General features: G+C 37.9%; 1 protein-coding gene across 1 annotated transcript in view; it reads left to right on the top strand.

Annotated features, from left to right (window-relative positions):
* The window catches only part of STT3B (STT3 oligosaccharyltransferase complex catalytic subunit B), a 76,192-nt gene extending 63,537 nt beyond the window's left edge, over window positions 1-12,655 (top strand). The window contains exons 11-16 of the mRNA XM_066244516.1: window positions 432-619; window positions 1,752-1,923; window positions 2,794-2,967; window positions 5,098-5,211; window positions 8,019-8,231; window positions 11,042-12,655. Of these exons, the coding sequence (XP_066100613.1) occupies window positions 432-619; window positions 1,752-1,923; window positions 2,794-2,967; window positions 5,098-5,211; window positions 8,019-8,231; window positions 11,042-11,122 (942 nt within the window). The 3' untranslated portion in view covers window positions 11,123-12,655. The remainder of the gene's footprint in view (window positions 1-431; window positions 620-1,751; window positions 1,924-2,793; window positions 2,968-5,097; window positions 5,212-8,018; window positions 8,232-11,041) is intronic.
* The last annotated feature ends 215 nt before the right edge of the window (window positions 12,656-12,870 follow it).

Below are 12,870 nucleotides of genomic sequence, written 5' to 3'. Positions count from 1 at the left end.
AAGTCTGATAATGCAGTTTTGTTTATACTATAAAGTTCTATGTGATCTGGATTGTACTTGGACAGTGTCATTTGCAGGAGGAGGAATTCAGGTTTTGTAAGAAAAGCATGCCAGAATGAGTGCATTTGGTTATCTCCTTTTTATTTAAGTAAAACATAGGGACTGCTGGGTTTGAGAGCAGCTTCTTGCTGGAGATACATTGGTCTGTGATCAGCTCTTGAATTGGGTGTGATCCTAGGAAACCACTTAATTCCCATTTGACTTGAGACTCTACCTTGTATCACTCTCACAAGGATACCTGACGGTTACACATTGTTCTTCTCAAAGAATTAAATTGACAGATTAACAAGCTTCCAACTTTTCCTCTTGAATGTCTCAATAAAACAAAATCAAACAATGTGTTTGTTTAACCAGTTTTTTTGTATCTTCAGGCTGGGAAAGTGAGGAAGCATGTAACTGAACAGGAAAAAACTGAAGAGGGATTAGGTCCTAATATAAAAAGCATTGTCACCATGTTGATGCTGATGCTGTTGATGATGTTTGCAGTCCACTGTACTTGGGTCACAAGCAATGCCTACTCCAGTCCAAGTGTGGTCCTGGCCTCTTATAATCATGATGGGTAAGAAAAATGGACTACGAAAGGAATTTATACCTCTCACCCCTTTTCTGTCTCAATGGTTAATTCAGAAAATAGAATGTTTGTGAGACTCTGCATTTGACTCTACCATGTTTTTCTTACGGCCTTCTTCTCTGCCTCCCGCTTTGGTATATCATTGTATTCTATGTTCTTGTCCAGAATATCTTTGCATTCATAACATATACATTATTTTTTCTGAAAATGTGATTGTTGGATATATAGTACATTATTTAACATCATAGATCATAGATAGGTTCTGTGGTTTTTAAGTAAAACAATGTATAATAAAACCAGTTTTACCATAAGCTAATGTTCAGTTCCTGTCACATCTCATCAGCGTTATAAGGAATGTTATTCAAGGACCTGCTGTACAGCAGCATTATTACCAGGAAGCCTGTTAGAAATGCAGATTCTTTTATTTTTAATGAGAGGAAGGCTGATAGAGACCCCCACATGCACCCTGACCGGGATCCACCTGGCAAACCCTTTCCAGGGCCGGCACTCAAGTCAGCTGACCTATGAGGCACTGGCTGCAGGAGGAGAAGAGGGAGAGAAGCAGATGGTTGCTTCTCATGTGTGCCCTGACCAGGGATTGAACCTGGGATTTCCGCATGCCAGATCAATGCTCTATCCACTGAGCCAACTGGCCAGGGCCAGAAGTGCAAATTAAAACAAAAAAAGCAAATTCTTGAACCCTGTAAACCTACTGAACCAGAAACCTGAGGGTGGAGCTTAGCAGACTGGTTGAATCGGCCCTCTGGGTTCTCATAATGCAGCTAAAATGGAAGAACAGCTGATGTATGTGTTGCCACCCCAGCTTCTGCTTCCTTTGGGTGCTTGTTAGACTTGCAAAGTATCGGGCCCCATCCCAGAACTACTAACCCAGAATCTGCTTTTTATAAGATACCCAGGTGATCTGTGTGCATATTAAAGTTTAGGAAGCATTAGTATAGCTCTTTATTGATTTCTCTAATCCCCTCACCCCCCATCTTTGAGGTTTTAAAAGACCATCCTTAAAATGTGTAATTAATTCAATGGCTTAATCTCAAGATTTTAAGTTACCCTCTTCACATTTATAAGATCTCATTTAAAAGAATATTGTAATTCTTTTCAGCACCAGAAATATCTTAGATGATTTTAGAGAAGCTTACTTTTGGCTAAGGCAAAACACAGATGAACATGCCCGAGTGATGTCTTGGTGGGATTATGGCTATCAGATAGCTGGGATGGCCAACAGAACTACTCTGGTGGACAACAACACGTGGAATAACAGCCACATCGCACTGGTAAGAATCTGAGAAACAAGAGGTCAGAATTAGAAATCTTTACTACTAGCAATGAGGCTTCACTTGTGATTAAGAAAGGTAAATACAGGTGAAAGTACTCTTTGCTTGCTGAATTCTCAAAATTTCTCTTTGTACATTCATTCCATAAAGTGTGTTCAGGTTACCCATATTTGTCTGTAAGAATGGTATTTCCTTATTTAAGTATCATTCAGAATTGTAGTCTGATTTCTGATATATCATCTCTCATGATGTTAGCTCATTGGAGAATTAGGCAAAATCTGAAACTTTTAGCACACTAAATCTGACTTCTATTTTCCATTTTATAATAAGATAATTATTTGCAAATGTAAAACAAATGCACTGTATTCAAATTATGTTCACTCTATTAAATAACTAATTTACATAAATTAATCACCTGTCTGTTTTTTAAAGATTTGATATAGATAATGGGTGTTAACCAGATGAGTTTTATTTGAATTAGTGTAGTTAATCATCAGATGTCTGGTAGACTGAGGAGAATATATTTGTGCTAGCTAAATGGCTGGTCATACCTGGCCTTGGGGTAATGAAAAATTCTATTTTAAGCTTGCCTGCTTTTATATTAAAATGTTAATTTCATGAAACAATTATTAGCAAAATATTAGAACATGTGTTCTGATTTTGACATATCTGCTATAACTGATTATAATAATGAGTGAGGTGAGGTACTTCTAAATCTCAATTAAATTTGTTGAATTCATAGCAGATAATTTCTATAAAAAGAATTCCATGCAAGTCAGATTCTTGAGGCGTACTCCATGTTAATGTACATTTCTTCTTTAGCATATTGTGGGACTAAGTACCCTTGTTTTATTATTTTTTTTCCTGTAGGTGGGAAAAGCTATGTCTTCCAATGAAACAGCAGCCTATAAAATCATGAGGAGTCTGGATGTAGATTATGTTTTGGTTATTTTTGGAGGGGTTATTGGCTATTCTGGTGATGACATCAACAAATTTCTCTGGATGGTTAGGATAGCTGAAGGGGAACATCCAAAAGACATCCGGGTAAGAAGCTGTTAGTTCAGGTGTGTGAATGGCTGTTCACAGTGTCCAAGTAATTCTCTTACCTTGCTAATTGCATAGTATTTGTTTTCATTATTTTATCCCCGAAATTAGACTCTCACTCTGACTTTACTATTAATTAAGGTGCTCTAAGCATGTTCCCAGTTTTAAAACTTGAAATTCATGTCTGTACTCCGTTCTCTGCTCTGAAACAAATCCTTGTCAAGACTCTTGCTTTGACTACTTCACAGCCTCTCAATTCTGCCCTTTCTTTCCATCGTTTCCAATCTGTTACCCTTCTGATCTTAAACCTGAAATATATAGAACAGTAATCTTGAAATTGCTATCTTTGACTTTAGTCTTGTTCCCTCTCTCAGCCCTAACATGACATTGATCATGTCATTGGACAGTGTAAGAGCCTTCAGTGGATTAAGAAGAGACTTGAAACCAGACAGATGTCAATTAGAACTAAAACCCTTGCCAATGTCAGCTTGGAGCTATGGGCAAGTTATTTTTCGCCAGTCAGCATTACGTACTTTGAGCACTGGGTCTTGTTTTAAGTTCTGGTGTTATAATGGTAATTAAGGTAGCCTCAGATATCACTAATAGGGATGCCAGGAATAATTCACTTGTAATGCTGTTATGAGACTTTGTAGTAATGTAGGTGAAGCCTCAGCCTCGTTGCTGGCACATAATAATCTCTATGATAAGGTAATGGTATAAAATTTGACTTATCTAACACCTGGAGTTTATATTCTTCTCTTTCTTGGGATAGCATCCTACCACAGATTAGTCCCCTCTAGAAGCTCTTCTCTGGTACATACATGTATGTATGTATGTACTCCTCGTCAAATCACATACAGGCTGTTTCATAGGTAGATTCTGTCCTATCTCCCACTCAGTTGTGAGCTCTTAGAGGATGAACACCCAGCACTGTGGTTTAATGATGAAGTCACAGAAGATGGGACTGAGTTCACCTCTGATGTGGAACAAAAGAGCCTTTTGGGAGAATTAATGCATGTGTTTCATGTGACGGGGATGGGTAAAGCCCCACATTTCCTGTTCAAATGTAAATAAATGCTGTGACATTTTCACTTTACCATGATTAATAAACAATATTTCCTTGTAGTAAATTAATCTTAATTTTTCAGTGTGTGATTTTCATATGGATTTCTTTTAGCAGTGTTAAAACTGTGGCACATGTTGGATCCAGATATATGCCTTGAACATTTATATAGAAATTCTAAATTTCTTTTTAAATTCAGTATTTTTAAACTTTATGAATAGGTAATATAGTCACGTGGTTCAGAAGTAAAATATAAAGTTTTTAAGTGCCCCCCCAAAAAAAACCCCATGGCAATCACTTATTTTACGATTCTTATTCAAACAGGTGTAGTAGCAAAATATATAACCATGTTCTTTTTTCATTTTACAATATATCTTGGAGATTTTTCTGTATTAGACTATGGAGAGCCTTCCTCATTCCTTTTTTTTACATTGGCAAAGTGTATTCCGTTGATTCCACTGTTTGTGTGCACTGTGATTTATTTAACCTGTCCCTACTGGTGGACATTTAGGTTGTTTCCAGTTCTTAGTCTCATAAACAGTCAAGTATCTCTGTAGGATAAGTTCACAAACTAGGAATTTCTATTCATAGTGCCTTATTGGCCTTTTAGAGGTCAGTGTATAAATTTCATGAGATCCCAGTAAAAATTACTCTAGGAATTTCTAAACACTCTCCTCCCCAAGTAAGGAACTGATTTTAGAGTTCCTGTGGAAAAATAAAGAACAAATGAAGAAAAGTCTGCAAAGGAGTAATGGGGTTGAAGGATGGGGCAGTGGAGAGAGTGAACTTACCTACTATTAAAACCATAGTTTTGGTACCATTCTCATCTTTTATAAATGATTTCTAGATTCAGCTTTTAAAAACACTCATGATAGTTTTGGGGGGTTTTTTAGGGATCACATTAAACTTATAAATTAGACCTCTGATACAGTATTTTTTTTGCAGTGTAACTAAATGCAGCTTTATGAATACACTCTGAAAGCTAGTTCTTATAGGGAAATGGGGAGGGCTGGAGATTTGAATGTGTTAAGTTGAACTGACCCAAACCTCTCGTTTCTTTCTTGTAGGAAAGTGACTATTTCACCCCACAAGGAGAATTTCGTGTAGACAAAGCAGGATCCCCCACTTTATTGAATTGCCTTATGTATAAAATGTCGTATTACAGATTTGGGGAAATGCAGGTTAGTTACATCAGTTTTCTATAATCTTTTTTTAAAGGAATATTTTAAAAGTAGTCTTATTTTTATAAAACAGAATAATGTTTTGGTTATGCTATAAAGAAAAATGTGCTTATCTAAAGATTTGCCTCTGACCTCCCAAACCACACCCCCTATTAAATTAAGATTTCTGAAACTTATAGATGAATAATTAGGGGGAGATTTTAGATCATAGATTTCTTTCTAAAATGCTAATACTAGACTCAGATTTATCCTTTACTTGCCATCCCACCTTCTGACCTCCTCGTTTCTGAAGACATTGGCCTGCCAGGGAAGAAAGAGGTCTTCCAGCTTAGGAAACAGTGTGATCTTAAGTAGATTACTTTGGTGCTTGTGAGGGAAAGCCTGGAATTAACAAGTTGAATTACATGGACACTTCAGATATTCATTCTGTCCCTGTTCCCATTGCCACAGATAGCTAGGACTATCTGGGTTAGAGTTTCCTAGAAAATTGGAATCGTGTGATACAAAAGTTTAAGGGTCCACAAAATGAATGAATGTGCAAAGAGGTATTGTGGCAAAAAGAACAGACGATGGGATTGCTGTGATAATACCTGGATTTTAGATCTACCCTTGGACAAGTCACACGCTCCCTGGGCTTGTTCTTTTATCCTGTTCTGTGTATAATGGTGGTTGGACTGATGACTTGATTTCTAAAACTCGTATGGCTCTTAGATTGCATGACTATAAAACACAGTTAAAGCCTCACACACAGCAAGATTTCAAAGAAAACTACCTTTTTCTATGTTGCATTCTGGTTAAGTTGATACTAGGATATACTAGGAGGGAGAAAGAAAAAAAGTTTAATTTATTGATTTTAGAGAAAGAGGAAGGGATAGAGAGGAAAAGAAAGCAGCACTGATTTATTGTTTCACTTATTTATGCATTCATTGGTTGATTCTTGTGTGTCCTGCCTGGGGATCGAACTTGCAACCTTAGCATATCAGGACAAGACTCTATCCAACTGAGCTACTCAACCAGGGCAAAAAATTGCTTGTTTAATTTTATGCAGACACCAGGGAGATGAAGATATCTGTTCATCACTATGATTTGGAATTACTCTGCTGATAGCTTTAAAAACACTGACTTTACTACTAGATTTAGGTTTTTGTTTGATTTCTCCAGGCGCTGCCTTGTTTCTAAACTCATGTTAAGGAAGAAGCATTTAAGCCATAATACTTAGCTCCCTCAGAAGTAGGTCAAAGATTAGTTTCTCTGTTCACTCATGATTGCAGCAAAGATGCTTTCTTTCTGTCCTTTATCAACCGTTTTAAGCCATGCTCTAGCATGTATTCATTTTGATGCCTTCCCTACTCAAGTATAATACCTGTTTAAGACAGGAAGTATAACTTTTCTATTGTATGGATATGCGTGAACAAGTAACTCCCTCGTTAGGGTAGATTTAGTTTTTGTTTTAAAGTTGAATTCACTTATGCTGTGTGTGTCAACATAAACTTAGTCTGAGAATTTAAGATCTCTCCCTAGTATTTTACTCTCTATTCATCGTAAGTCCTCCCTTGGTCTACTTTTTTAAACTTAATCGATAGCTCCTGCTTTCAGGATCTAGTATTCTTGTGTATTTATTTAACAAATAACACTGAGGAGATAAAGCCACACTAACTAAGATAAAGTAATAATGCAGCTTACATCGAGTGGAGGATTCAGGTAATTTTAAAAATAAAAAACAACTTTTAGCAATGAACACTATAGAGTGAAAGGTAAGGGAACAATGAAGGAGATTTTTCTACCACCCAACTCAAGAAAATGTTTGGGGGTTGTGTAAATCAGTACTAATTGATAATATAAAGTAAATCAGTTAAAAAAATAAATAAGTTAATACTTTAATCATTGACCTAATTTTACATCAGTGATTAAAGTGTATCTTTTTTTTTTTTATTTCTCTGAAACTGGAAACAGGGAGAGACAGTCAGACAGACTCCCGCATGCGCCCAACCGGGATCCACCCGGCACGCCCACCAGGGGGCGATGCTCTGCCCCTCCAGGGCGTCGCTCTGTCGCAACCAGAGCCACTCTAGCGCCTGGGGCAGAGGCCAAGGAGCCATCCCCAGCGCCCGGGCCATCTTTGCTCCAATGGAGCCTTGGCTGCGGGAGGGGAAGAGAGAGACAGAGAGGAAGGAGGGGGGGAGGGGTGGAGAAGCAGATGGGCGCTTCTCCTGTGTGCCCTGGCCGGGAATCGAACCCGGGAATTCTGCACACCAGGCCGACGCTCTACCACTGAGCCAACCGGCCAGGGCCTATCTTTTAAATATTTAAAAATAAAAGGAAAAGAAGGAAATGCTTCCTTGAAGAGCTGGCATTTGGGCTGCGACCAGAGGATAGCGAGCCGGCCATGCAGAAGAGTCGAGAGAACTTCCAGGCTGAGAGCACAAATAGTGCAGGACCCGAGGCACCTAGTCCCTTCTGCGTGTTCTCTGGCGGCGCCTATAAAAGGGCTTGGATGGCTTTCATTTTGCTGTTTTGGTTTTTTTATGCCTGCAGGCTTCTCATCCACTCTTAAGGATTCAGTGAGACTAATTCTGATGTACTTAGGAAGAAATCAGGAAGAGAGACACTAAGTAAGTACATCAGTGTCTCTCTTCCTGATTTCTTCCTATCTACGGAGTTAGCAGCATGTGAGAACTGTTGTGATATTATTGCTCTAATCCTGTTTTCCTGTTAAAAAGGGAGAATTTTATTCTGATAACATTTTCTACATTCAAATACCGAATGGTTTCCAAAATGGTTGACATCTAATATGGTCACTTTTGCAGCTGGATTTTCGTACACCCCCAGGTTTTGATCGAACACGTAATGCTGAGATTGGAAACAAGGACATTAAATTCAAGCATTTGGAGGAGGCCTTTACATCAGAACACTGGCTCGTAAGGATATATAAAGTGAAAGCACCTGATAACAGGGAGACACTGGACCACAAACCTCGAGTCACCAACATTTTCCCCAAACAGAAATATTTGTCAAAGAAGGTGGGTGTCAAGTGAAAGTCTTGTTAGTGTCTGAAAAGTAATTACTGAAAATTGCTAATTTCCACTTGCCAGGTCTATAAAAACTATTGCTTGTGTACAAAGTAAACATCAAGTTACTCTGCTAGGGACGTTTCTTTCAAACTGAGCAGCTCAGATATCCCAACTGGCACCTTTTTCTGGATTGCATAGTGGTTATCAGTAACAAAGCTGAGGGTTTTCCAGTCTTTCTGGCTTTAGTTGACTAACTTCCATTAGTAAAACTGAATTTGTAAAGTGAGATTTGCCGTTGGCTATCACTTTCTGAACCTTTGTTAAAGTAAGGATGCCAGACACTCAAGTGATACAATTATGATTGGTTCCTCATCTTGGTCAAAGCAAATTTTTATTGCATTTTCATCCATTCATCATAAAACTGCAGGTAGTACCAAACCCTGTATTATACTATGTTGTTTGCTGCACATGCATACCTTTCACTTAAGGAAGCGCTTTACACGGTTCTCTGTGCCTGTCGGAATTGCCAGAGTCACTGCGTGCGCTTCCGGGCCATTAAGACAAACGAGACTTATTTAAACACAAGCTTTGATAGCAGGACAGTCGATCTGATAACCAGGACGGCTACTAGGTGACTAGTAAGCGGGGAGCGTGTACAGCCTGGAGATGCTGGCAGAGGGGTGATTCATGTGCCTGGTGCGGTGGGCGGGTAGCACGAGATTTCATCACAGTACTCAGAATGGCACAAAATCTGGAATTTTCCATTTAATATTTTCAGACCAAGGATAACTGAAACTGGATAAGAGGAGGCTACTGTATTTTAAGTCATTGAAGCAGTTATCCTTTTATGTTACTTCAAATATATTCAGAATACAGATTATTTCAGTTTGTACTATGTAAACAGAAACTTTTTAAATGAATCCTCTGTGCCAGATACAGATTAGCATATCTAGACTAATGAATTAAAATGCCGTACAGCTGACACTCAAATTTACTTTAATAGTTACATCAGATGAAGGATTAAATGACCTGGTTTTTCAAAGGCATGTGGTAGGAGAAACTGGTGGGTCACATCAGTGCAGAAGTTAAAGCAAATGCTGCTCGTGTCAGGCAGTTTATTCCTAAACCATCTAAGCTCAGTTATGGTCTGCTTTTTCTGAAAAACAAGACCATTGAACTTGTCTCACTGATTAGTGAATTCTCTCGTTCTGTCCTCTTTTGTCTTCCTGTCATTTGCCCCAAATAAATGGATGGATAAATAAAAACTTTTCATAGTCTCACTTCTGTGCCCAAAACATATCCTGTCGTAGCCGACAACGTGGATTTTGAATTTCTGCTTTCTGTTCTGTTTTGTACCAGCACTGAAGGAGTGCTGTTGTTGGCTTTGCTCTCTCCAGCCCGGTTTTACTCCAGAGCTGGGGATGCCGGTACAGTAGCCGTTCTGGGAGTTGTTCTGCCCCTGCAGAGCCGATACGCCTGAGACTCTAGGGTTGTAGTCCAGGGCTACAGAAAAGACTGCCATGGCTTACTGCCCACAGAGCGAAAACAGTACTGTGAGCGCCCAGTTTCACATACATTGCGTAGACCTGGGCCATTTTACATGCTCTAACAGAAAAGCTTTCACGTTAGAACTCGGTAGGTAATGATGAGAGAGAAACTAGTAGCTCCTTGTCCTGGTTTGAATTTTTTTAAATTGTGCTCTCTGAACTTTTTAACTTTTTGCCTTAAGTAAGCTAATAATAAGGTAACATATATTGTGAGCATATCTAAAGTTAATTTTTGTAACTTTGATATGCATTGCATTTTGCTTTGTATTTTCCCTGTTAGAAAAAAATTATAAATTGTTTTAAACTGAACATCATAAATAAATGTACATGATACAGGATATACCCTAGATTTCTGAAACCTCTTTCAAGAGTTGTATTTAAATGTGAAAATTGAATTGAGGGATCAATATCTTGAATCTTTAGCTTCTGCTAAGCCAGTGCTTTGATGTTACATTAAATTGTTTCCAAAAAAATATTTGCTTTTATCAATATGTCGATATTTCAAATTGGCAGATACATGTGCCTATATGATTTATCTTGTAGGATTCTAACATTACATTTTTGTAATAATTTTTGCCACCACATTTGTAGTAATTTTTTAATATATATACCAGAAAACATCTATTGAAAGTATTTTAGTGGGATCCAGAAGTGTTAAGAAAAATTTATTTTTAAAAGATCTATGAAACTTGAGGAATGTTAAGCCCCCCCCCTTAGGTGTTTGGTTTTTGTTTTGCTTCTCATTTTTAAGTGCTGTTTTTCTGTCTAAATTAGAGAATGTGTCAAGTAATTTTATTTATTTTCCATAAATAGGGACAGTTATCCTTATTTTACAGATAAGAAAACTCGGCCTCCAAAGGTTGCTTTGTATTTTTGACACACAGCTGATTTCTTGGAGGCTATCCCAGGAGCAGCATTAACATTTTCTGATTCCTTAGCTTAGTGTTAGATTCTATCATGCCTGGAAGTGTATCACTACAGCTAAGCATTTACAAGCATCCGTAACAGAGGGAGGTGGGGCTCGTCGACCTGATGGTGAGGGCTTGTGCCACGCATCTGAGGATGCTCCGCACTCCTTTCTCTGAAAGCCAGGGACCTGGTCCAGTCCTCTTGGCTCTTTCAGCGTACTTGGCACTTGTTCCAGGAGGAAGTCCAGCTGGAGGAAGAGCTAAGCGTTTGTTAGACACTCTTCGTCACAGTGCAGTAAACCATGTGTGTATATTTAACCTGGGGGAGACCTGCACTTAACACCTATGTTCTGTTTCTTTTTAGACTACGAAAAGGAAGCGTGGCTACATTAAAAATAAGCTTGTTTTTAAGAAAGGCAAGAAAATATCTAAGAAGACTGTTTAAATAACACTGTTCTGGTTCCTGACTTGAAGCAGTTGTCCTCGTGAGAACCGGTCTTTGCCTTTAGCTCGTGTCATGTTTCACAGTAACCGAGGTACAGAGCCGTCGCCGAGCCAGGTTAATGCACAAACATTGTATGGCAATGCCTGATGTAAACAATAAAATTGGCTTACTGAGAACAGCTGTTTTCAATTTGTGATGTGAAGCAAGACAGAGCGCTGCTGTACATGCCTAACAGCAGGGTTTTATTGGTACATATTACCCTTCAAATCTGAGAATTTGGACTAACTGCACCAAAGAACCCTCTAATTTGGTCCCTGGCACATGCATACCTGTCAATATTTTTATTCTTTTACAAGACCTGCGTTTTATTCGAATTACCCAACTAGCAATATATAAATTACAAATGACAAAATGTGATACGGACTCCTTGAATCGGTAAACTAGTACAGGTCTGAGAGAGAGGTATTAGAAACGTAATTTTACGTCTTTTAATTATATTTATTTTCATGTTTCTTCAGTGCAAAGAATGTTTCATCAAATGTTCATTTTCTGTTGCTTACTGTTTGCTCTAAAAAGAAGCTGCTGTTTTAAAGATAAACCTCTGAGTAACTGATTCAGATAGTTTTTTTATGTTGACATATTATTGCTGCTGGTAGCAGTTGTTTTCACCAGGTACTTACAGAGCAGATCGCATACATTGTTCATTCAAGGGCTAAATTTATATCCTTTGGAAATCATGGCAACTGCACAGGATGTTGCTTACCGGGATGGGGTTTGTACCTCAGTTCAGAGGTCAGCACTGTGTTTACATGTGTCAAAGATTAAGGGAAAAACCTTAGTGGACAGGTGTCCAAAGTTCATTTTCTGTGACTCTTCAAAATGACAAAGGATTTGTAAACTTTGCCTGGACTTCTCTCATTTTGTAACAGTTTCATCTATCACAGTGATTTTGTCCTCTGCTCCATATTGTTTTAATCCCTTAAGCATTTGATGAAACACTCTGATGCTATTTGAATTTTCTTACTTAAAAGATGTGACAGTTGTCAAAAAATGCACTAAAATATAAATGGAGATTGAACACGTTCACTTTCCAGCTTATAGGCAACTTTATATAGACTTGAAAATTTTCTCCAGTTGTTTAGTAAAAGTGAAAGAGAAAGGGTTTTTCCTGCCACAGGATTTAACTTTTTTTATAAACAAGCATAACTTACACCACTGCTTTTGGTGGAAAAGTGCAGAATAGTATGTACCTTTTATGAAGAAAAGTGTAATTTACAATATTCAGTGAGAATGTTACTGCTGGTTTTCTTTTCCAAAGTGTAGAATATTCTTTGATTTATAGAATTCATTTTTGACCCAGATGATGGTTCTTTTACAGACCAATAAAATGGCTGAACATTTAAAGTGTAATGAAATCTGGATTTCTGATACCTTGTCATTTGGGGGATTTTATTTTACTTTGTTGCTTTAAAATTCCATGCAGAGAAGTTGTTGATGGTAGGGGAAATAAAGTTAATTCAAATTTTGTGTTAAGTGTGTTGTCATTTACAATTCTTTTATTTTTTAAAGGAATTAGAGTACTGAACACGTCTTCCTTCCTGGTTACAGAGATTTTAGAGAATATGTGTAGAAAAGAAGTGCAAAATTAGTTTAACTTTGACCTCCTTTTTTGCCCTAGAATGAACATCTCTTTTTGACTTGTTGGGTTAGTAAGGGGAAAGACACCTAGCCCTGTAATCATTTGGTCT

The sequence above is a fragment of the Saccopteryx bilineata genome, chromosome 10, assembly GCF_036850765.1.
Source record: "Saccopteryx bilineata isolate mSacBil1 chromosome 10, mSacBil1_pri_phased_curated, whole genome shotgun sequence".
Lineage (NCBI taxonomy): Eukaryota > Metazoa > Chordata > Mammalia > Chiroptera > Emballonuridae > Saccopteryx > Saccopteryx bilineata.
This window is presented reverse-complemented; position numbering and strand designations above follow the sequence as displayed.